Here is a 26,490-nt window from a genome sequence, read left to right as displayed (position 1 = left end):
GAATGGCTTTTTAATTCCAAAAGCAGGGGATGTGGGGAAACGCCCGTAAAAGCAGAAGTACTTAATTATGACATCACTTTGCCTGACTCACAGCTGGGAGAGTCTCCGCATCAGTTTCCAACTTGCCATGAAAAGTGAATCACACTCTTACCCGTTCGAGCACCGCGGAAACTCGCGGCCATTTTGGATCGTTGACATGTTTTACCCGTTGACGTTAACGAGGGGCTGAGCCTTAATGTCCAAGCAACTGTCCCAGTGTCGTTTGCCCTTTCTGTCACTGTCAGACTCGCCCCCCAGAGTTTGTCGGGGAAAACGTCCAATCACATTTGGGCGCACTCTTGAGTGACAGCAGTAATAGCGACTCGAAAAGGTGATTTTTGACAGAAGTGGGCGTAACCCAGTACGTGTGTCTGTAGGGTGTCGCCGTGCTGACTCCTGTTCCAGAGACGGTGGCGGTCGTCTTACTTTAACTTCATAATCTCTCCGGGAGAAGAAAGCTCAGCAACTTTTTGGAGTCGGTGAATTTGCTACACTTTCACCTTCGGTTTCTGTTCGAAGGTTTGTCGGTTGCGCTTGTGGACGGGCACTGGAATGACGGGGTGTGCCGAGAATTTGAATTAGCTCGCCCTTAGTATGAAGAAAGAGTGACTCTGGGTAGAGAGGAGCCATTTTGTCCCGACTGTGTGGGAGAAAAGAAAGCGTGGAAAAGAGGAATCGCGCTGGAGGACCTCAAGTTGTCGCTACCATTTCTCGCGCTTTCAAGGGGGAAACAGTCGGGCTTTTGGACTATAACTTCTCTGACGCGGTTTTTTTTGTGGCGGTATTTAGCCAACTAGCTTCCCAAAGCTAATCAACAAATCCCAGGTTGTCAATATCGGAGCAGTTGGTCAGGTTGGTGTCGGAGCTGGCTTCAGACTTGACATAGTCGTGTTAGGAGATTTTTCTGTGTCAGTGCGGCTGCACACTTACTAGTTTCAATGGCTAAGAAGACGTACGACTTGCTATTCAAGCTGCTTCTCATCGGAGATTCGGGCGTGGGGAAGACCTGTGTGCTGTTCCGCTTCTCTGACGACGCCTTTAACACAACCTTCATCTCCACCATAGGTAAGGAAGCGTAACAAACTCGGGATTTAGTGTCACGTCAATTTTCTTTTGTTGACGCTTGCATTTGGGAGGCGAAGCGGCGTCTTCCCTAAAGACTAAGCTGTATCTGTGTGGCTAGCCTGGTGTTAGCTCGTTCCCTGTCCGGGCCTGCACGAGATAGCTGGAAGACAAGTTGTGCAATTTTAAGAGCTGTTCAACTCAAGTAACCCTTGCTTGAGCTGAGTGTGATGTTACTAACGCCATTATTATTATTATTATTATTTTTTTTACGAAGCGTAACTCATAAGCAATGTATAGCGAGTTAAGGTGCCATTGGAATTGCTGTGGAATTTTTGACATTGCAAGCTAACTAGGCTGAGCCCTGTTACGTTCTCTCCACACGCCAACACCTTTTTCATATCGTTTTTACGTCCAAGTAAGCTTTAGCAGCCGTACAATTTTGTTGTGTATTTAGGTAAGTTAACCATATTAAAACAGGCGATTTAAAAATAAATAAATAAATAAAAATGAAAAAACTTGAGCTATCCCAGCATCAAACACATTCACACTATATTTCCACAGAGCTGTCACTATCTTATATAAGCGGCAGTGACATATAGCTGATGCTTTGTTTATTTCTTCTGGCATTATAAATGGACCGTCCCGTTTTCCATAAACAGCGCATTTGATACGCAGTCATTTCATGAATGATCCTCAGGTTGTATCTCTGTTAAAAAGAAAATCATCTTTTTTTTTATCTCCCGTTATAAGTACAAGTGTGAATGCAACAATGTCCTTCAATATCCTCGTTTTATTTGATGTGTTCTTGGTGTTTTACTTTATATAGTAATACTAAGAATTTTAAATTGAGGCCATCTGTCGTCATTTTGAAGTGAAAACGAGCCTTTTCTCAAATTACCCAACTATTTATATAATCGAACGAAACCGTATGGATTTAACAACTACAGTTTTTGATTGATTATGGCCTGCAATTTGTTAAACTATTAGTTAAAAACTTTAATTTTGGACAAACCTATAACCCATATCATGGGTTAATTCTGGAAGGAAAAAAAAACTAAATTTATTTTTCCAAACTATTTTTTTTCCTCATATTTTGGATCTAATATTGTCTATAGTACTTCAGTAAATAAATCAGAACTAAAATAGTCCACCAATTCCTGAGTTGTAGATGTTTTTCCGGCAAGAGGCTTTACATCAGGTTATCTGAATTTCTCAGGGTTATCAACATCTCTAGTGAAGCGTTCCGCTTTCCCTTTCCACTCCTGAGCCAGCGCTGTCAAAATAACAAACATGGTCCCAAAGTTTCGACATGGATGCAAGCAATCAGAGGAAGGGGGTGGTCATAGTCGCCTATGGATGGACAAAGCGGATTTAAAACTGGGTCTAACAGAAGTAGCTGTCAGAGGGGGCCTTTCTGAACGCTCTATGACAAAACCATTTAAAAAAAAAAATGAAATTGACACTTTCATACTTAGTCTAGGGCTTAGTAAAAGGCGACATTTACTCTGTTGAATTTACTCTAACATTTTGGATGAATTGTACTTGTCAGAGTAGTTTGGTTGTGCCATACCTTTACTTTGACCTGAGTATTTATGTTAAAAAGAATCAATACTTGTACTCAGTTACAATGATCAGTATGCCAATTGTTACTTTTATTTCTCCACTGATGATCTGTTTTTAGACTTCTTTGACTTCCGCCTAGGGTGCCAATCAAACAATCCAATGTGATGAGGAGTGTCATTTGTTTCCAATACATCAATCAGACGGCACATTAAGCCTTCACAGGGTGACTAATCGGGGTTTAGAAAAACAACCATGCAAGTGTTTAGTTTCTAACCTCTGGAAAACAACAGCTTTATGATGCATATGATGTTATGATGATGTAATTTTGCATCTGGCCAACGCGTGTTGTTCAACTCACTTCTAAATTGAGAAAACAACACCTTGCGGTGAATTGTTTGTATTCTGGCAATGCAGATAGCAACAGTCCTATTTTATGGTCAGAAGAAACTATAACATGCATGTTTTGGGTTATGTGACATGCATGCTGTTCTCTCCCTTTCTCTGTTGCTCATGTGCTCACACATGATCACTAAGTCTGGACAGCAAACCGCTTCTTTATTCAGTCATTTAAATAAGTGGTTCCCATCCACCGGGCCCCGGTCCGGGGACCATATTGTACCAGGCTGCAAAGAATGAGTAATAAATGATTGTTTTTTTTTTCTTTCGGTTATCTTATTTTGAAACACAACCACTTCCACCCTTGCCTAATTAACACACTTGACTCTTTGGCAGTAGCCCTCGTAAAATGAACCAGAAACAGTTCACTGGATAGTTTTTTTGGAAAAAGTATACAAGCCGATGAGACAACAGAGGGGTCACAGACTGCTAAAAAAAAAGCTGCATTTAAAATAAAATAACATTCCTATCTGTGTTACGGGTTCATCGCAACGGGTGATTCACAAGCCCCACACCTATGGCCTAAGGTCGCTATCAAAACAACAATTTTGTTGTGCCCTGTTTTTTTTTTTTTTAAATGTGGCCGTTCCGCTCATTTCAACATAGTTTGAGCTCTCTTTTAGATAGCGACCTGACGCCATACATTTGCAGCAAATGTTTCGGAGAGATTGCAGTGAAAAAGATTGAAAATGTCCTGCTTTTGGAGAAGAAGAATAAATGAAATAGCAGGGACATTGCGGCACAGTTACTTGAGAGGATAACCCATAAGGCCCATGCATTATAGTGAGGGAAATTTTTCAATTAATGCCTACTCAAAACCGGTCCTCGTTACAAAAAGGTTGGGGACCACTGAGTTAACTATTTACATGAAGAATATAAATGGCCTTTGATGTTTCTGTGGCCCCCAATGCCAAGTGTGTTTATGCTCCCTTATATTATTGATTTTTATTTCAATTGGGGTTAGTGTTCTGATCCAAAATCAGAAGTTTCCAACTGGTTTATTTTTTTTTTTACTACTTCTCTTAAAGGAAGACTTTCCCCAAAATTCATACGTACAATAAAACCACCAATGTGAAGTAATATGTTTCTTACATATATTATGGACATGAATTGAATTTTTTTTTTTTTTAAATAAAGAACATTTTTTAAATCCAACCAAAATCTTGATACGTGCCATCTTTCACAGCCAGACTTGGAAGAAACATCCTTGACCAGGTCCCTGACGTTGCCAGTGCTTAGCATTACAGACCATTTGTTCTACCTAGGCCAAGATGCATGTTGTGCAACAAAACTGAGAAAACGCAGCCAAATTTGTCCTCCTTTAACTTCCCGTGAGGTCAACCTGTCAGGATAAAGCTGTGGCGGTCACAGTTGAAGCTCGTTCATCAGCTGGAGAAATTTGCACCCATCTAAACATTACTGTTTATTAGCCGCTTAACTTTAGCCTCTTGTGCTGGTACTGTATAAGCAACAAGATACTTTATGAGGTGGCGCAGCTGTAAAGTGTTGGCCTCACAGTTATGAGGAACCGGGTTCAATCCCGGATATCCCTGTGTGTAGTTTGCATGTTCTCTGCGTGGCTGTAACCTGCCTCATGCCCGTTGACAGCTGGAATAGGCTCCAGGACTCCCGTGACCCTTGTGCGGCTAAGAAAATGGATGGATGGATATATATACGTGTAATCACTTTTGGGAAGTCCCAATTTTTATTTATTTTTTTTTTGCATTTTATATTGCAGATAGAAATAAACCACTAGGTAGTCCTACACCGTACTCAGAAAATAAGATCACATTTTTGATAACCTTTTGACATAGCCCATAGCATTCATATAGCTTTTAAAGCATTCACATAGCATTCCAAGACCATTAAAAATGTGTACTCACTGATTTTCCACTGGACGTACAAGTGGTCCTTTCATCATACTGTCATGGATCAAAGTAAATTGATATGTAACACATCTTCGTCCAAACAAACATAGTATCTTTGTCATGGAGACTTGTTGATCATGATCCAAGGTCATTCCGATACGCTCCGTTTTTTTGTTCGATCTTTTCAAACTCACGACAACACTGACATTCATCCACAGTTGGCATTAGGTCACAAAGAGAACACAAACACCAGTTTTTCGAAACAAGCCTGTCTGGAACATCTCCAACGTCCATGTTATGTGGTTGTTGTGCTCCTCCGTCAGCGTCACGTCCCCTCTCAAATATGTCAAGTTCTGCCTGTGTGTATCGTTGCTCAAATGCATAGGCTTGAACATTGTACATTATTTTTTTGTTTGCCCAATGGTGGGAGTAGTAATAACATGGAGCATCAACTCGCTGTTATACTGGCTTTATTGGCTCTTAGCACAACACTTCCCAGCTCCGATTTACGGCGATGTGCGTGTGCACCCCCACCCCCGCAGCCATTGATCGCGAGAGGTTGGCTGGTTGAAAAGGAGATCTTGGGGTAAAAAAGTCTGGCCACCCCTGCTGTATATTCTCTAAATCTAAACCAACTCCTCAAAAAAGCATCTAACAAATCTCTGCGGTCCATATAATGGGATTATTGTTCGTCGTCAGCACCACGCCCCCTCTCCAAGACGTCAAGTTCTGCCTGTGTATTCTGGCTCAAACACATTGGCTTGAACATTGTACATGATGCTATTTTTTGTTTTTTTTTTGTAATTATATTTCACAAAAATCAGCCGCAAGATGCCAGATAGTGGATGTTCTCTGTTTGGTGAAACATATCCACGAGCACTGGGGCGGTCAGAACAGGAATCACTTCAGACGTGGCCAACGCTGATTGCAGGCGTGGCAAACGCTGATTGGCTGTCAGTTTTCCACCCGGGCTCATTGGAATGTGTGAGCGAGAGAGGAATTTCGATAATACTTTTCCAATTTAGAGATGTAAAAGAAACACTGAATCCTCATCTACTAACTTTTAATGTGTGCTCCCGTACCTGTTACTTTCGACAAAGTCTTCCTTTAAGGAAATATTTGGAGTGGAAATTTTTATTTACGTGAGTCATATGATTCGAAGCTAACAGTAACACTACCCACATATCAGTCCATGTTAAGTCATTCTGTGGAGGTCTAAATAGCCAAAATACAGGACTTTTAAAAAGAACCACTCAGTATTTATTCCTGTTGGGATGATTAAAAAGTCATATTCCACATTACAAATCTTTTGTCATACTCTCCAATGCTGCATATCTTGGATGCTTACCTGTTTTTAAAGCAAGTTAACCTGATATGAAATTGGTTAAGAATGTGTGAATAAGAAGTTTAAAAAAAAATGTTATGGTTTCAATTTCCTGACCAACCCTAACATTTTTACACCACGGAATAAATATGTGAGCTCGCATATACCCATAATTTTTTTTTGGCCTAAGTAATATTTTTTTTTATATACGTTCTTAAACCGGTTGTTGGGATTCTTTTCATTAACAACTGATACGTTGTAGCGATGCATTTCATTCACATCACCAACTTATCAATTAAAGTCAGTCCGTTTTCAACTACCATAAATTAATCGATTATAATGTCCCTTCAATATTAGGTTAACAAATCTACCATTAGGGATGCAAAAAACGTGTTCTTTATATCTGTTAAGAAGTAAGCAGTTTTAGTAAAAAGTCTTTATTGTATTGTATTTTAAAGGTCTACCAACACATAAAGCATGATTTTTAGTATGGTTTTTTTATCTAAAAAAAAAAAAAATGGCAGCCAGAATGGACCCATCCGTTTTTTTCACCACACGCCATGATGTTGTTGTCCATAGATTTTTTTTTTTTTTCATCTCCCGCCATGAAAATCCTCTCGGCATTTGTTTTGGAGAAGAAGCAGGAAGTGACGTTTTTTTACAGATGCCCACACTGGCAGGTTCGTGTGTTTATACCAGTTTTACTGGCGGGACAGTAGCTGTTTTTTCCCTACGTGTTGCACTGTCTTGTTGCATTGCTGGATTTTGCTCAAACACTTGGGAGGATGGATTCACTCTTCGCACTTTTCCAAAAGACCCAGTTCGTCGTGAAAAATGCATTGCTCAGCTTTGTGGGTTCTAAATGACAGGTAGGTATGTACAGAGCTATTAAAAAAAATAGTTGGGGGGGGGGGGTCGACGTCAGAACGTAACAGAGTTGTTCATCCCCGCCACCGGTGTTGTTCATTGCCGGGGCCGGCGTTGTTCATTGCCGCCATGGAGGTGGATCGGGTGGGGAGGGGGTTTGGGTGCGTGTTGGAGGCAATGGGAGGTCTCCCAGCCACCAGTGTCTGGGCACCCCTAAAGTAGTAATTCGCCCCGCATGGGTCCTCCTGAGTACGCTTCATACTGAGTACACTTCATATTGTAATACATACTGTCAGGGAGTCTGTTGTTAGTTAGAAGTGATCCGCATATCATCTAAATACGGCTTGAAACGATAGGATAATATTCCCCCGGTCACTTCACTCGATTGTGAGATATTTTCTTTGAAAAGAGCTTCCGTGTCAGAAGGGGCATCAGAAATATCTGAAAATCTCTGTGGTTCGTCTCCCATAGCAGGGGGCACAGCGTCTTCTCAATGGCGACTGTCCTAGTGTGACAGCTGTAAATGATATAGCAGGCAATATGGCTACCAGTGGGATGTCGAGTGAGACTTCCGCAACTTTGTGCATGAATGACACGCTCTCCGCTCATTTTTTTCCACATAGATATTGAAATGAATAACATATGTAGTTTTCATCATCCTTAAAGGCCAAGTGTCATCCCTATAAACATTCTAAAATAGATACTGTAATGAAAAATACATATAACATTATTCACTTTAATGGCTATACGAAAAAATAAATGTGAGCGGAGAGCACGTCATCCATGTGCAAAGTTGCAGAAGTGTCATTCTTCGACATCCAAGTGGTCGCCATATTGGCTGGATCATCTGTCCGTGATGTCACCCAGACATTCGCCAATGAAAACACGCAGTGCACCCGACTATGTCAGACGAACACGCCCCTTCTGACACGGAAGCTCTTTTTGAAAAGAACACCACACAACCGAGTGAAGTTACCGGGGCAATATTACACTATTGTTTCGAGCCATATTCAGATTATATGCGATCACGGCCAAACCGCCTCCCCGTCAGATCCACTTCCGTGGCGGAAATTAGCCATTGCGACTCATCGCAGCCGGCCAGTGTGGCTCATTTTCGGCGCCGAGGTGGCTTATCACGGATCCGAGCCGTGCTGCTTTAAGGGGTTGTTCATAGACGCCGCAGTACGCGATGAACAACACAGTCGAGCCGGGGCATTTTACTGCGCGCAACGCGGCTGAGTGAGGCATTGTCGGCTGCGTTCTTCAGAGCCGCCGCCGTCCGCTGAGCCTTCCCTGGCGAAGCGACGCAGCAGCCCGACGCTGTCCGACTCGCACATCGACACATTTCGTACGCGGATCTTTTGTTACGTTATGAGAGACCGATTACGTGGTCCGCTCCAACCTATTATTTTTATTTTTTTTTTTAGTAGCTGTATACACACCTACCAGTCATTTGGAACCTACGAAGCTCTTGTCCCCTGCACCTGTGCAATCCATTTTTCACGACGAACCGGGTCTATTGCAAACTTATTTAGGGTAAATCCATTCTCCCGAGTGTTGAAGCAATGTCCACCAATGCAACGAGCCGGCATTTTGGCTAACACGAAGGAACAACGAACTACCTTCCCGAAGATAAAACTAATGGAAACAAACTAATCCACTTGGTGGCGCTTCTGTCCTTTACATCACTTCCTGTTTCTTCTCAAACAAATCCCTCGAGAGGATTTCATGGCGGTAGTTACAAAAAGCTGTATACGTCAAAATTATGTTTTGTGGTGGGGGGACGCATGGGCCCATATTGGCTGCCGTTTTTTCATCCATAACATACTAAAAATCATCCATTTCATGACAGTAGCCCTTTAAGATGTATATCGGGATGTTAGTAAACCTTCAAGCATGACTGTTTAAATCTGCATTGTCACAAGTACTGCTGTTTGGACTGTAACAATATACACTAAATTGTAGATTTTTTTTTTTTTTTTTTTTTTTTACTAAAATGAAAAAGTATCAATCAAGGGCATTTCCTCCACCATTGAAAGTGAATTGGCATTTTGCTTGCTTACCCAAATTCATGATGGCATGCAAGAGGTGTCACGTTGCTATTCTAATTGAGTGCGATTGTTAATGCTAAGTATGTTTTTGGGGCACAGTTATGCATCAATCCAAACTACTTCTGCAAAAAAATTAGGAAACGCTGATGTGTCGAGTTATTATATATGGTGAAATATGCAGACTATTGCAGATATAGCCATTGCTTTTGTAGTTTTTGTGTATTCCAAGCTTATGCTTTGTATTTTGATGGATACCGTGAGTGCTAACATTCTGCAATATAATGCTTTTAGATGTAGATCAATCTAGGGACTGGAAAATAAACATTTATAGGTCACTGTCTTCTTCTTCTTCTTCTTCTTTCGGCTTGTCCCGTTAGGGGTTGCCACAGTGTGTCAGTATTTTGGCATATTTGATTAAGAAAATATCAGAAATAGTTAGATCAAGACTAGATGTTTATATTCTGGAGATAAACAGTGTAATCTTTCGTAGTATCTAGTACTTATACTGTACAGTGCTTGTACGTTTAGACTGAGCTGCTTCTTAAAATACGCTAAATGGAAACCCCCCTTCTCTTTAGTCACTCATCCTCATTTCAAAGGCCTCCAAATAGCTGTTGGCCTTGTTTGTAGAGGTTATACATGTTTAGAATGTACTAATAATGTGGGCTAGAGAAGGTTGTGTTCTTAAAGGTCGAACATGATGTGATACAGGATGCTGGTTGACGCTTATGTGTTCAAATTCTTGAACTGTTTTCCCCATTGGAAATAATGAAAATTTAATCGGTTTCAGGGTCAAACTGTTTTGTAATTAAATATTTGTATCAACAGAGCCAATGAAAGAAGTGTAAGTGGAAGTATTATACATTTTAAGGAAGATGTGAGTCTACACTAGAACTGCAATTATTGAGTATTGTAGTATTAGAGTTTTTTTTTTTAATCAACTAATTAGGTAGTTGTATGACTTACATTTTTGCTTAGTTACAGAGCAATTATGAATACACAAAAGTAAGCCATTGCACTTTTTTCAAGAGCTTTTTTTTTTCCCAGAAATACACATTGAGTAGAAAACTTACCTAAATATTTTCAGTAAGGCAATTTCAACCAATATATTTTAGTTGAAATCTTGTTTTTTATTCCTAGTAAACTGTTACCGCTACATACGAAATTAATCCGTTCCATAAATCGTTTCGTAACTTTAATCTGAACCCATTTTACATGGAAATAGCCTAATCCATTCCAAGGCACCCCTCCCCTATCATACTGTGTGCATACTTGTATTGTTGACCTGATCAATATTGTAGTGAGCACCCATGACATCGATACTGGTATCACTTCCCTACATTCCCACATATTTCCTCTTTGCTGTCACTGGTATGCTTCTGTGGTGGCTCATGAGCTTATACACAGTGAGACTTAGTGTCTTTTCAGTGTGGTATATGGTCACTTTGTAAACTGTACAACCCCTGTTTTTTTGTTTTCTTTTTGTTATATCAGTTTTTAAATTGGATCAGCTGCTCCTGCAAAGTTTGTTTTGAGGGCTGTAATAAGGCATTTTTTTACCAACATTGATGGAATGGGATGTGGTATCGAAATTCAACATTTTATTGCTGCAGTCAGACAGTGCAATTGTGAAAGACCGTATTTGTTTTATAGTCTAATCCAGGAATTATGTGTCTGTCCCACACTGCCGATGTGTTTTTTAAATAGAGTAGTAATAATAACAATCACATGTGTATAAGCAGATATTTACAGTACTATACCAAAAGATGTAACGAGCCTAAAAATAACCTAGCATTTGGATTCAAATATACTGTCCATGATTGCAATGGTGAATAATTTTTTTGTGTGTACCTGATCAATGCAGTTATTAATCAGATTTGCGAATTATGACATTAAAGCCGATCAGCATAAAATGCTAATTATTGGCCGATACTGATCAGGTCAGTGTAAAGTAGGGGTGGGCAAACTTTGGCTGAGTGGCCAAGTCACAAGTAGATGCCTACATATGAAAAATAACCAAAAAGTCACTATTGTATTAATACTTTGATATTTTTTATTATATTATTTAATGGGAACTTTTTTTTTTTTTTTTTTTGCCATTGCATCAGTGTTAGTTTTGCTCTGGCAATTCTCAGAGCAGCAGCTGCCAAGTGGCATGAATACTACTTATCCACTACAAAAAAAACATTACTTTAACTGCCCCTTACGGGAAGTCCTCGATTTACGAACAAGTTCCGTTCCTATTCTCGCTACGTAACCTGAATTTCCGCATAAGTCAGATTTCACCCTTAGTCAAAATTTATGTCAAAATACTTGTATACTTCTGCTCTTTCAAAGTTTGGAAAATATGCTGTGCATTTTCTTGAATGAGTATTGGGCTGATTTTAAGCCTATGTTGATTCTGATCCTTGATCCCATAATGTAAGTGATCTTTCCATCTTACCAAGGATCAAAGAATGCTTTTTTTTTTCCCTTCACAAAAAGTTGCTTTGTGATCCCGTCCACCCTTCACGTGTACTAAAATATGGGCTATGTCCTTAATTTAATAATGATCACCACGGTCGACCGACTGAAGCCCAAGTCTTCACCGATGTTTGTCGGTGTCTCTCCTTTCCCTGATCTTTATTTGATGTTAAGCTTAATTTCCTTGTAATTGCTTTTCTTTTGGCTTGACCAGCATTGCTAAAAGACACAGTTTTGACCTTTGGGGCCATAATGTTTAAAATGTAGTGTGAAAAAGGCAAGGATACTCCCGGCGCACACAGACAAGAGCTATGCATTAGCTATGCAGGAAGAAAATGACAAAAGGACAGGAGTCATAAAGTTGAAATGTCATAGGTCGAGTGCGTCTTAAGTCAAGGATTTCCTGTATTTGGTAATATACGCCACACAAGTTAGCTACATCAACAAGAACCAAAACTTAAATATTAGTGGTAAATCAGCAACTTAGTGCAGAATTGACATGACAATGCAGTACAATAACTATTTCAAAATAAACACTTCTGTAAAGACTGACCGATAGATGGATGACCATTGTTCTCCATGAAGGCATCAGTTTCTGTGCGTGCACGTACGAAAATGTGAAACTAAGAGTGTTTTGATATTGGAGGCATACAAACTCACAATTGCTCCCACAACTGTCATTTTGATCTGAAGAGTAAGAAAAGGTGACAAAATTGCACAACTGTGTAATTTCCAAAAGTGTGTGTGATTGAAAGCACTTGCTTACCTTACATCAGCTGTGCAGCGCGTTAAATCAGCTCAGTCTGGACTACACAGTACAGTACAGTTGAAAGGTCTCACGTTTCATTCTAAATATAAATGAAGTATTGTAAATCCTTCAGTAAGACAGTACTTAAGCTCCATGACCGATTTATGACAGTGTATGTCGGGATGACCCACAATGCATTGCGCACTTAACACACCAGCAAAACTGTTGTGTAAATTTAAAATTAACAAAAAATACACTTTTTACAAAGGCAAAATATAAAGTGTGGTGATGATGAAATTGTGCACTTGTTTTTTTTTTTTTACAGCTTCAAGATATTCCATAGCTGAAGGAGAGTAGTAAGCAAGCAAATTTATTTGTATACTGCATTTCATACACGAGGTAACTCAATGTCCTTTACATGATCAAAGTCATTTGAAAACAAAGCGATAAAACATTTAAAATAGATTTAAAAACAATAAAAATGACTATATATTTGAAAACAGTGCAAGTAATATGATCAAAAAGTGGATATATTTTAAAAAGCATGAGGAAAAAGTTTTCAACCTGGATTTAAAAACATTCATACTTCACCTCTGTTGGCAACTTATTCCATTTCTGTGCAGCATAATAGCTAAATGCTGCTTCACCATGTTTGCTTTGGACTCTGCACTCCACTATTTTACCCGACCGAGTCAGTCGATCTCAGAGCTCAACTGGGTTTGTATTCTGTAAGCATTTCTTTCATGTATCCAGGACTTAAATCATTTAGTGATTTAAAGACCAGTAGCTGAACTTTTAAGATCTATTCTAAAACTGACTCGAAGCCAGTGCAAGGATTTATGATTGGAGTTATATGCTCTGACCGCTTTGTTTTGATAGGAACGTGAGCTGCAGCATTCTGAATGAGCTGCAGCTGTTTAATATTCTTTTTTTTGGGGGGTGGAGTCCAGTCAGAAGACCATTACATTAGTCAAGTCTACTTGAGATAAAAGCATGGATGATCTTTTCCTGGTCTGTTTGACACATACAAGACTTGACTCTAGATATGTTCTTCAGATGGTAGAAGGCAGGTTTTGTGACTTATTTGATATGATTGATGAAAGTCGTGTCGTAATCAATCAGAACACCAATGTTTCGGACTTAGTCTTTGGTTTTTAAAGACAGAGAGTCCAGGTGTTTACTAACAGCAGGTCTCTTTTCCTTATTGCCAAAAACAATTGTCTCAATTTTGTTGTGATTTAGTTGAAGAAATTTTTGGCTCATTAGGTTATTTATCTGATTTAGACAATGGCATAATACCTCAATTGAACTGTGGTCATCTGGAGACATTGCTAAATATACCTGTGTGTCATCTGCATAGTTATGGTAGTCAAAATTAAAGTTTTGAATAATTTGACCCAAGGGTAGCATATACAGGCTCAGTAGAAACTGAACAGCCAAAGTTAACTCAATGTATCACTGGATCTACCATCTGATGGAACCAGTGGGCATTACAGCACAACCTGGTGCAACCAGTAGGCATTACAGACAAGGTCTAATGATTTAGTCATGATTTTGGTATGATTTGGGCAATTCTGTCCCAATCTTAGGCGGCTGTATTGAAACATCAACAAGACGGATGTGGCCTGCGGGCCATAGTTTACCCACTCATGGTCTGAAGTTTGCCTAAAAGATTTAGTCCAAGATTAAAATATAGATTAGAAGGTAGCCATAAATTGTAATGTATCATAAAATCTGTTTTGAATTTAAAATTTGTGTCCATCTATGTGAATCATTGAAAGCATGGTTTTCTCATGAAGAGGTGGTCTGTGATTGCCAAGGAGATTAACTGTCACGTACAATACACGGTTTTCTGACAACTGGCTGTGTGTCTCACGAGAAACCCAACACCATTTTGGCTAGTGCTTTGATTCCATACAAGCACATGATGTAATTCCTGAACGCACCTGAGCGTTTCTTTTTGGAAACCAAACTGATCAAGTAGTGTTGTTGAGAACAGACACTTTGCATTACTGTCCAATCATTATCCTATGTATTTTGGAATAATATGGATGCAAGCATACCATCTCTTTTGCCTATTCCTCCACACATTTTTTTTTAACCTAAATATTCCCCTTCTGCCCTCCCCTGGGTGTGCATAGTACTCAGTGAGTCACAATTTGGCACCTGCTTCCTTGGTTATGCTTGTGGCCCAGCCCAACAAGGAGCACAGCTGTTTCTTGAACTTGTAAACTGTAGAATCCTTTTGCTTTAACTGAAGTGACAGCTCAGTTATTTGGATAGGAAAACAACACTTCTGGGCCAAGAGTCATCAGTTGTCCCTCCTGTGGCTTCGTGAACTTGCCAGAAAAATAACAATCATTCAAAATTGAATTACTTTGCTGAATATTGCAATCATGATAACACAACAATTGGACACGTCATGTTGTCCTAAATCTACAGTCGTCCCAAGTATGTGTGTCTCTGTGCCCGTCTTTGTGTGCCCAATTTGAGCCAGCATCTTATCTCGTTGCGCTCTGGTAATGCCTTCAAGGCCCTGCAGGCCCTTACACTGCAACATCAGGAGGAGTTATTATTCTCTCTCATTATGTTTTCCTCTTTACTTTACCCAATGTCTAGATGCTATTTGTGGCTAAGAAGCCTTTACCATACAGGTCTCACTGTCAGTGTTTCATGTGATGATGATTTATGTACATTGGTTTCATAAATGTATATATTTTTTTCTGTAGGAATAGATTTCAAGATCAAAACTGTGGAACTACAAGGAAAGAAGATCAAACTACAGATCTGGTGAGTCACTTGTCTTTCACTTTTATTTGCCTGTCCAGGTTCTGTGTAGTGTTCCCTCACTATATTGGAGTTTATCAATTGCAGCCATAAGCTATAATATTTATAGGTTTTTACAGTACACAGGCAAGTCTGAATTTAGTGTTTTGCACATACAGTGTATTATGTTGTTCCACAGCAAGCAATGAGGTGTCCTGAGAGAGATACGGGGTTATTAAGAGCAAGAAGAGGGGACCACTTTTGTTGTTTTAGTATGCTGTTCATATGTTTGTTCTTCTGTATGAAAGTAACACTTTGTAGGTTTATAATTATGTAATATGTCTGCTAGCTTCCTTTAGCCCAACTATGTTGTTATGCATTGTATTGATAGCATAAAGCTAGGGGACGTATTGTACGGTTTAGAGCAGGGGTCACAAACTGGCAGCCCGTGGGATAGTTTGTGGCCTCCACCTTAATATTAGTGCCCAGCCTCCCTTCCCGAATGGTAAGTGAAGCATTTTAGATTTTTCATTTTAATGTATTTTTTTTTTCCAATATGAAGTACCAACACCCATTTTCTGAGCCGATTATCCTCATGAGGGTCACGGCATCCCATGAAGCCAATCCCAGTTGTCATCGTAAATTTTCACTTTAACGGTGAAACCCGGTTTAAGTCGAAATCCGAGTTAAGTTGCTACTGTAGGAACGGATCTGTCGTAGACCGAGGACTCCCTTTAACTGGAATAGTATGATATTAGTTAAAGCAGGCTTTGTTGTTTTTTTTTTGTTGTGATTTCCATGGTCAGAGCACATTTTTTTTAACCAGTTTATGAAGAAATGTAAGAATTTCGGAACGGTTCATGTAACTTTACATTGCTTTGTATAGATACTGATATGAATAAAATACCTCGTTTAGGAGAACTTCTAACACACCACACAGTTAGTAATCCCAGTCAATTTACATAATTGGCAATCTTTATAGAGCCAAGGCACATATTTTACAATTTAAAAAATCCCACAGCACACCAACAAAAGTAAATGTCACCAAAAATGGATAGATTAATTACTATTACTCGTGCCATCTAATAGAAAATGGTTTTTTTTCTGTCTTTCATTGTGCCTCACTGGCATAAAAAGATGAATCAAGATACATTATTTCTTGGAAATGTTTTTTTGAATTTTTTTTCATTTTTTTGAGCAATTACATAAAATTGGATAACCTTCCCATGGCACAGCCTAAGACCACACACGGCACACTGTTTGGGAATCACTGGTCTAGATGAACCTGACCACCAAAACCTTCCATTGTGCCTTTGTAGTTACAATAAAAAAACACAATCTTCAGGTGTATATTGTAGAAAAAAAACTATTAAATTATGTTTGTGTATAATAATCAAACTTAGAAACGTATAAATTTAACCAAATTCAGATCCGTCAAAAGGCTGCTTTGTCTCTGCGTAAGCAATGATAGATGGATGTTGAGAGTTTCAGTTTTTCAGGTATACAAGTGTTGCTACTGTATACTTGTGAGTGTGAGATTTTCAACGTGATCTGTCCGAACAGCATAGTGAAGCGAAGGAATTATTGAAACATGAATCACAATTTACAGATTTATTTTTTTTTTTTGGTTCATTCTTATCAATAGCATTCTTGCAGGCATATAATTAATATCACTTATCTACTGCTATAAGAGTAATTACAATAAAATAAGCAGTGTTATCTTTGTATCTTTGAAATTCATTATGTGGCTGTGTTCCTTGTATTAACAGTGGACCGACATTTCAGTTGCGTAAGACTTCCCAGACAGGAGATGGTATCTCCCAGAAATATTGCTGTCCCTGCTATTGAGCATTTTATATTGAGTTGGTTGGCGTTATCTCCCTGGAGGAAATGGTTGTACTCACCACACCTTGTAATTGATTCACTTCACATCCTAAGAGACATTTTTTTTCATCCACATATTCTTTCTGATGTAATTTCTTACATTCTACCGGATCACAACATGGTGTTGTGAATGCTTAAATTATCGTTAAAGGCCAAGTGTCATCCCTATAAACTTTTTAAAATAGATACTGTAATGAAAAATACATTTAACATTATTCACTTTAATGGCTATATGAAAAAATAAATGTGTGCGAGAGCACTTCATCCATGTGCAAAGTTGCAGAAGTGTCATTCTTCGACATCCAGGTGGTCTTCAGATTGCCTGCATCCTCTGTCCGTGACGTCACCCGGACATACGCCAATGAAAACACACGATGCACCCTAACTATGGGAGACGGACACTCCCCTTACATGGAAGCTCTTTTCTAAAACAAGAATACCACACAACCGAGTGAGGTTACCCGGGCAATATTACACTATTGTTTCGAGCCATATTCAGATGATATGCGATCACGGCCCAACTGCCTCCCGTCCGATCCACTTCCGCGGCTGAGATGAGCCATTGCGGCTCATCGCAGCCAGCCGGTGTGGCTCATTTTTGGCGCCGAGGTGGCTTATCACGGGGCCGAGCCGTGCTGCTTTAGGGGGTTGTTCATTGCCGCCGCAGTACGCAATGAACAACACCGTCGAGCCGGGGCGCTTTACTGCGTTGTCGCCGAACGCGGCTGAGTGAGGCATTGTCGGGTGGGTTCTTCAGAGCCGCCGCCGTCCAGGAGCCCATGCGCTTCGCTGGTGAAGCGACACAGCAGCCCGATGCCGTCCGATGCGCACAGCAACACATTACGTACGCGGATCTTTTGTTACGGTATGAGAGACCGATTACGTGGTCCGCACCAAACTATTGTTTTTTTTTTTTAGTAGCTGTATACACGTCTACCTGTCGTTTGGAACCCACAAAACTCTCGTCCTCTGCACCCGTGCAATCCATTTTTCACGACGAACCTGGTCTATTGCAAACTTATGAGGGGTAAATCAATTCTCCCGAGTGTTCAAGCAATGTCCAGCAATGCAACGAGTATTGTATTTTGCATTCCAACGGCATTTTGGCTAACACGAAGGAACAAAAAGCTACCCGGAGGTAAAACTAATGGAAACAAACAAGTCCACTTAAAGGCAGGTGTGTCCTTTACGTCACATCCTGCTTCTTCTCGAAAACAAATCCCCCGAGAGGATTTTCATGGCGGGAGTTACAAAAAGCTGTATATGTCAAAAACATGTTTTGGGGTGGAAAAAAACGCATGGGTCCATGTCGGCTGCCGTTTTTTCATTAATAACATACTAAAAATCATGCATTTAATGACAGTGGCACTTTAAATTACTTAATCTTTAAATATTGCTGTTCAAAGATGTATCCCTTAGGGTTGTCAAATTGTATTGATGAAACGAAAAGTAACAGTTTAGGTTAGCAATTAATTGTTTTGCCTGTATGGTAGAATTCATGGTAATTGCAATGTAAAGTACAAATGTTTCATGCTCCTTTTAAATACTATTTACCGTAATTTAAGATGCGACTTTTTTCAAACGCTTTCAATCCTGCGGTTTATGCAGTGATGTGGGATAATTTGTGCATTTTTCTCTAACAGCCACAAACGAGCACTCGAGTGGAAAAAAGTAAGCGTGAGACCGGTGGAATATATGTGCCGTGGAAGTGACTTTTACCGGTCCGGCCCTGTTGGCGCTGTGCTAGCGTTTTACTGCCATGTCTCAGTGATTTTTACCTTATTTTATTCATTTTTTTAGCCAGACCTGTTAGCGCGGCGCTAGCGTCAGCGTTAAACTGTGTACCGTCTTTCTTTGTAAATATCTTGTTTTAATGTGGGCACTTGCGGCTTTTACACAGCTGTGGCGTATGTATGTAGCAAATGCTATTTCCTTTACAAATGTACTGAGTGAGGCTTATAACCAGGTGCGCTCTTAAGGGTGGGAATTACAGTACTTTTTTTTTTTCCATCACAAAATGTTTTCTTGATCCATGTGCCCCACTTGTTGTTATCATTTCTAAAATGAGTTATTGAATTTGGCTCAAATATGTCTTAAATTTGATGTCCTTAAACCTCTTGTGCTACCCTGATGACTACAAAAGAGTTAGGCACAGTACAATCTTAGCAACACAATGGGTAACAAAAAAAAAAATCTATATTCAATATTAGATTACTCTATTGGTCTCATCTGTCTCTGTTTTGCGTCAAAATCTGTGCCAGGCAAATCAGATTTGAGGCTATGAGACAAACCCTTTGCCACCAAAAGTGATGTCTGCTTCCTTAAGTGAGTCATGAATTTAAATCCAGTAATTCCCAACAGGCTCCAAGTACGCACATATCAAAAGGGTCTTTAGGCAAGACGCTGAACCCCAATTTGCTCCCAGTGGGGCAGGCAACACCTTGCATGCCCAAGAACTACCCACAGGTGTGTTTACATGTATGTCATCTTGGAAAAAATGAATCAAGGTGGCAAACACTTCTTCACACCACTGGATTTCACAATGTTTTTGTAAATTTTTTTGGTGGTGTGCCATGTGCGTTTACTAGTATAAAACGGGTACCTTGACTCTGTAAAGGTTTTGCCTAATCCAATGAACAAATGGGAACAAGTCATTTGTACATTTGTCTGTGCAGGGACACAGCAGGACAGGAACGGTTCCACACCATCACCACCTCCTACTACCGAGGAGCCATGGGAATCATGCTGGTCTATGACATCACCAACGCCAAGAGCTTTGAAAATATCAGCAAATGGCTGCGCAACATTGATGAGGTGAGATTTGAGCACGTGTATATTGTTTTGAAGATGAGAGAAGAGGGAGAATCAATCTGAGAAATTGCATCAAATTTGACAATAGCTAATGCAACAATTTGGAATCTCTGGATCAAGAGAAATTACTGGTACAGTGAGTAATAGACATTGAACAGGTTGCTGCAATTGATGACAAACCTAGTTTCAGCTGCGGAGAAACTCTCAAAGACAACAAACCGTCAGTGACACGACTGCCAATATTCACAGGGCAGGGGTGCAGGGGACAAATTCCTTGTGTGTTGATACATACTTGGCCATTAGAGCTGATTCTAATTCTAATTTCGTTGGGTTTGTTCGTTCATGCATTGGTTGGCTAGCCTGATTACCATATATTCACATATTGTTCCTTTTGGTTCTTTATTTTACTGAACTGCAGATTGGGGGAGCGTTGACAGTAAATGTCATCCAGTAAACCCTCATTTATCACAGGTCTTATGTTACAGAAAAACCCCCTCAGCAAATGGAATCCACCATATAATGACAAGTTAATTTACTACAGGGCTGCACGATTATGGAGAAATTTATAGTCGTGATTATTTTGATCATTATTGTTCACAATTACTAATCACGATTATTGCTCATTGTGAATTTTTCTTTCATTTTTTTGGCATTACATTTCAACTATGAAGAATTTTCTCTACAAAATTAATCATTGAATAAGAATAAACGATGGATGACAATACAAAAGGCACGGTGGGTCAGGTGGTAAAGCGATTGACCTCACAATTCTGAGGTCTCGGGTTCAATCCCGGACCCACGTGTGTGGAGTTTGCATGTTCTACCTGTGCCTGCGTGGGTTTCCTCCGAGGACTCTGGTTTCCTTCCCACATCCCAAAAACATGCAACATTAATTGGACACTCTTAATCGCTCCTTGGTGTGATTGTGAGTGCGGCTGTTTATCTCCATGTGCCCGGCAACCAGTTCAGGGTGTACCCCGCCTCCTGCCCATTGACAGCTGGGATGGGCTCCAGCACTCCCTGCGACCCTCGTGAGGATAAGTGGCAAAAGAAAATGGATGGATGGATGGATTGATAATACAAATAATGTACCCCAGAGATTCCAATTTACCAAGGGCTAACTGAATAAATAGACTATTACAGTGTGAAATCACAAATGGAAACGGATGGAGAAAGCATTAACATTAAGTTGCAAGCACTGATTTATTTGAAAATCCTCGTCAATAAAGTGAATTGCCAATGAAGGGTACGGCTTCATTGTTCTGTTGACCCATTGTTGTTGCAAACTGAAAAGAAGTCATAGTTACGTTTTCTATTTAGTCCCAGAATTTTTCACTACGGTAAGGCTATCAAAATCAAGGCAGCCAGCCGCTACAACATATATTTTGAAATGCGCGTCAGTCCGTGTTGCCAGCGGGTTACCATAGTGGTTCGTATGAACAATCGTACTGGCTACCTTAAACCAGGCTGGGCTTTGCACAAACATAACCTCTAAAACTGTTCAGTTAAGGGTTGTAATCAAAATGGGTAAATTTGAAACTTCGCTGTTGTTAATGTACTCATGGTTGCTGTTGTGCTCATAGGATTGATTACCATGGCAGAATTTGCAGGATTATGCTCTGTCATTTTATCAGTTGTATCTGTTAAAAAAAATTATCAAAAATACTATTGGCTTTTGTGAGTTTTGTGTAAAAAAAACAATTTTTAAAGATTTCTGTTGTGGCAGGCTTACACATATTGAGAGCGAGCAAGAGCAACGGCTAACACAAAAATAATATACAAATACTATTAAACATGTTTAGTTGCAGGGACTCGTTGTTCCAGGGCTGAGACTCAGTCTAAAGTGTAAAATCATCTATGGGTTTAGTTCTGCTTGAACCACCACCTATGAGTGTCGCCGCTTTTGTGACGCCAAAAAGAATCAAAACTTGCTACATGTATTGTCAATATGATGTCAGTACTCTGTGGTGTAGTAGTCATTAGTTTTTTGTTTGGTTCCTTAATCAAAATAACTTTTTTTTTTTTCTTTTTTATTTGCAGCATGCGAACGAAGATGTTGAGAGAATGCTACTAGGGAATAAGTGTGACATGGAGGATAAGAGGGTTGTACCAAAAGCCAAGGGAGAGCAGGTAAGAGCTGCATATCCTTACGAAAACACACTTATTAGGGATTCCTAAACATGCATTGTCGCTTCCTCTCTTACTGATCTCCAAATGAGCAAAATGTGGTTGCTTCAAGCTGTCGCTCCCAATTGAAGTTTACTGTAAAGGTGGTGCAAACTCCAAAATGTTCAACCATGTAATTTCATCGAATAAAAGTGTGATGGCTTTATGCTAACATATAATGTGAAAGTCCATAGACAGGCGGTTAGGCTCGAGGGTAACCCACATGCGAAGTTTTGAGAATGCCCTGCAGTTCTTTTCCAAGTCAGAGGTCGGAGTCGCTACAGCTGATATCGGCGATTATGCTTAGTGGAATTTCTTCAGCACATTTTGGTCATTTCTGGTAGCTATTTTTACCTTCCTTTTCGTAGCAAGGAACAAAGCAACAACAATGGTGATCGTGGATGTGTGTCTGCCTGAACCAATAGACCTAAATAACCTGATGATACTTTTAATTATGCCACAAAATTGCTGGAGAAGGTGCCAGCGTAGGTAGTATGTGGATCGGTGAGTACGTCATCACAGCGTCTTATATTGTCCATCCCCGATCTGTGGAAACGACTTCCATTGTATTACGTGAGAATGTGTACAAACATTGCACACAACTCTGAACAGTAATGTGAGCATGGTCGCACCTCTATATAGGTATGGTTGCCATGACAATGAAATACTTATTTTATTGTGAAGATATTTTCTGGGATATCGGCCTCAATGGAAATCGTTTTTATTGAATCAAATGTTGCTGTAATAAGTTAAGTAGTTCACTAGAGTCATGGCAAACAGGGGTCATTTGAGTTGGAAGTAACATAGCAGTCTTTGCTCTTGGGACTCAGCGTTACCTGATCTCGGCTCCACACTGGAGACCAGTCATTTTATTTTTGGACAAGCAGCGCTTTGATCATCAACGGCCATTCTTACTCTCTTGCCTTCTCCTCAACTCAGATTGCAAGGGAGCATGGCATTAGGTTTTTTGAGACGAGCGCCAAGGCCAACATCAACATCGAGAAGGCCTTTCTCACGTTAGCAGAAGACATCCTCAGAAAGGTGCGTGTACCTCCCGCCCGCTGTTAGGTATTTTATTTGAACATTAGAATAAATGAGTTTTGTTCATCATTTTTTTCATGTGCACATTCCCTATGCATTTTTCTTTCCCCTCTGATTTGACATTTCTGTAATCATTAGACCTTGAAAAGTTGCAATTTTGACTTGGGAGTAGATGATATGGGCAGCACGTTTCCCCATCTGATAAAGTGTTGGCCTCACAGTTCTGAGGACCCAGGATCGATCCCGGCCCCGCCTGTGTGGAGTTAGCATCTTCTCCCTGTGCCTGCGTGGGTTTTCTCCGGGCACTCCGGTTTCCTCCCACATCCCAAAAACATGCAACATTAATTGGACACTCTAAATTGCCCGAGGTGTGATTGTGGGTGCGGCTGTTTGTCTCGATATGCCCTGCGATTGGCTGGCAACCAGTTCAGGGTGTACGCCGCCTCCTTCCAGTTGATAGCTGGGATAGGCTCGAGAAGTCCCCGCGACCCTCGTGAGGATAAACGGCAAAGAAAATGGATGGATGGATGGATGATACGGTCTTTAAAAAAAACATCCCTATAACAATATGATTTTAATCTATTTATCCCTCTTTGTGTAAAGAAAATAATGGACATTTTTTCCCCTTTTCTCAAAACATGTACTTATGGTCTTTAACATTTTAAATCCTCAACAATTTAACATGCGCTGTCAAATTTTATGGATTGAAGTGTAACACGATATGAACTCCTCGTGGTCTTTCCTCAGTTCTAAGTGAGCCAAGGTGACCTCAACGAAAATATTTGGTGCTTAAGCACATATCTTGGGTCAAAAGTGTTACACAATGAGAGTAGGAGGCAAGTCTCATTTTTTGAGAATCATTTTTCTTACTCATCAACCACAGTGCTTTGTGTTAGTCCAAATGTAAAAGTGAGGTTTAGGCTTTCTTTGGAGAATATCATGATGTGGGTAATTATTAGTATGTAAAATTATGATGCAACTAAATGAAAATCACATTTTCCTATCTCGCTTTTTCATTTTCATTTGTGTAAGTGATTATTATCAACACGCGCCTCAAAACATTCCCAAGGAAACTGACATATTTCTAAAATAAATACATCTGTGAGAAATCTTCCCATCTTTTCAATAACTGCGATAAGCCTTCCATCCATTGAGTATCAGATTCTTGATTTGCTGGTGATCAAGTTTTAGTGTGGTAGAAAGCACAACCCCCAAGACATTGCTCCGGGGGGTGTACATAACAGTACGCCCCCCGGAGCAACTGTCCATCTCTTGTTTAAGAATTGGCTACAAGTTCTCTAATGGGAGGAATGTGAGGAAATGTGCCTTAAAGTTATGATTTCATCCAAATATTTACTCCCTTGGGATTTATGAACTGTAAACGAGAAGCATGTTTTCAACAATGTTGAGCGCTATTTCAGAGGGTCTCAACACGCTGTCCAAATGATTCCATTCATGGAGCGAGAATTCCTTTTTTGTTTTTTAAGACCAGGGCGCCTAGTATTTTCACGACGAGTGCAAATCCGGCGCTGTGTTTGGCATGACTGCGAGTCGACGGGCTTTGAAATTACGTGCGCCAGCACATTGCCAGTGCATTTCAAATTGGGCCGTCCCACGCTGGGGCGGTTGTTCAAAGCTGACTTCAATCCTGTCCCTTCGAAGTGGCTTCTCTCATTTCCTTCAAAAGTGCCGCAAACCTCTCGCTTGTAGATATGCGGAAGAGTAGCGTTCTATCATTGGTTATGGATTGAGGAGGTGAAAACCGCCTGCAAATATGTCTGCGGACCTCATGTCTGTAGTCCCTCTATCGTTGTCACGTAACAAAATGTACCATAATGAACCACGTGACATTGGTGTCTTATCATAATAAGAGACAAGAATGTAAACAGGAAGTGAGTTTGGTGTACAGACCAAGGACTGCTAAATAATAATTGACCCGTCCGTCTTTTCTAGACGCCTGTAAAGGAGCCCAACAGTGAAAATGTGGACATCAGCAGTGGAAGCGGAGTGACGGGCTGGAAGAGCAAGTGCTGCAGTTGAACAACTCGCATCAAGACACACACATGCACCCACGACACCCTCTTTCTCTCTTTCTCTAACTCTCTCACCCTCAAACATGTCTCGAGTTTTCTTGCACACTGACACACTATCAGAATAAAACAACAAACCACTTCATCCATTCGTCTAACCCCCACCATCCATCCCTTCCATCTTCTTCCTCTTCCACCTGTTGGGCTCCACTCATATCCCTGGTCATTTTGTTTTAAAGATTATTAAAAAAAAAAAAAAAAAGTTAGACAAGTTCATATTTGTAATATTTCCTTTGCCTGAGCTCACCCTTTATCGGTCGCCACCCTTGTCCCAATCTCCCCCAACCCCACCCTAAGCATCCATGACATGTCCTCCTCCCTCTTTTCGGACACTCATTGTCTCCTCAAGTGTTTGCTCAATTCCAATTTGTTACCAAGTGACAGAGGTGTGGCGAGCTTTTCTAATGCGGGGTTTTCTTTTGTCCTGTGCCTTATATGGAAGACATGGGCGGGGCTGTGTCATGGGCGGAGCCACATCCACCCATTGAAATTTACACTTTACTAAATGGTTGTCAGTTTGCCCTTCCCGCACGAAAGCAAACTGTCGCAGAAGCGTTTGAATTTCTCCTGCAGCCAAGCGAACGGCATCGTCCCGTTGGTCCGTGTCTCATTTTTACCTGTTTGATTTTTGTTGTTTGTTTTTTTCTCTTCCCAATTTGGGTTACTTTTTCAGTTTGTTTCCTGCATGCACATTTCTTTGGGTTGGAAGCGTCTCTGTAACATTATGTAAGGTATGCCACTGGGAAACTTTGGGCAGGAGGTTCACAAGTTCTCTTTGGAAATTCAAACAGTTTTGCAGATCCATTAAAAATAAGCTTGTTTAAGTTCAACTTGTTTTTCTTTCATGGCGTGGTGTATGGTTTCATCTTTTGGGAAAACAGACACTAATACAACGTGCACTGGTCACTGAGACAAAAAATAAAACTTTCTCGCTTACGGGGGGGTCTTAAGGAACCTAAAGTGTGTTTTTTGCAATGTGAAGGAAGCCAGATTTAACAAGTAGGACAAAACACACACAAGCACAAGAGGACCACAAACTACACAGGTGAGAATTCAACCCAGGACCTTTTAACTGTGATGAGGTGCCATGTGGAGTTCAACCAAAATGTTCTGGAAAGAGTTGTCTAAATTTTGGGGGGTTTTGTATTTAACCCATTCATGGGCAGGGTGGCAATTTTTTTGCCTTATTGAGATAAGTCTCCTAACAGGCCACAATCAAGGAAATAACACTTCTTTTTTTGTTTAACGCATAAAACAAAAGGGCAAGAAAGATGTTCCCTCTCCTGGGCAGCGTCCCAAAACTGAGACTGGTTATCTTATGTTATGTTATGTTATCTTGTGAAGTGGT

General features: G+C 40.2%; 1 protein-coding gene across 1 annotated transcript; it reads left to right on the top strand.

The window, feature by feature from the left end:
* Positions 1-431: 431 nt before the first annotated feature.
* rab10 (RAB10, member RAS oncogene family) lies at positions 432-25,972 on the top strand. Its single transcript, XM_061811822.1, has 6 exons — positions 432-1,104; positions 15,114-15,174; positions 19,710-19,848; positions 21,886-21,975; positions 22,951-23,052; positions 25,006-25,972. Exons 1-6 carry the CDS (start codon positions 978-980, stop codon positions 25,090-25,092), a joined length of 606 nt encoding a protein of 201 aa, XP_061667806.1. The 5' UTR covers positions 432-977; the 3' UTR covers positions 25,093-25,972.
* The last annotated feature ends 518 nt before the right edge of the window (positions 25,973-26,490 follow it).

This window comes from Syngnathoides biaculeatus, chromosome 23 (assembly GCF_019802595.1).
Source record: "Syngnathoides biaculeatus isolate LvHL_M chromosome 23, ASM1980259v1, whole genome shotgun sequence".
In the NCBI taxonomy this organism is placed as follows: Eukaryota; Metazoa; Chordata; class Actinopteri; order Syngnathiformes; family Syngnathidae; genus Syngnathoides; species Syngnathoides biaculeatus.
Note: the sequence above shows the minus strand (reverse complement) of the source record. Positions and strands in the feature narration are given on the sequence as shown.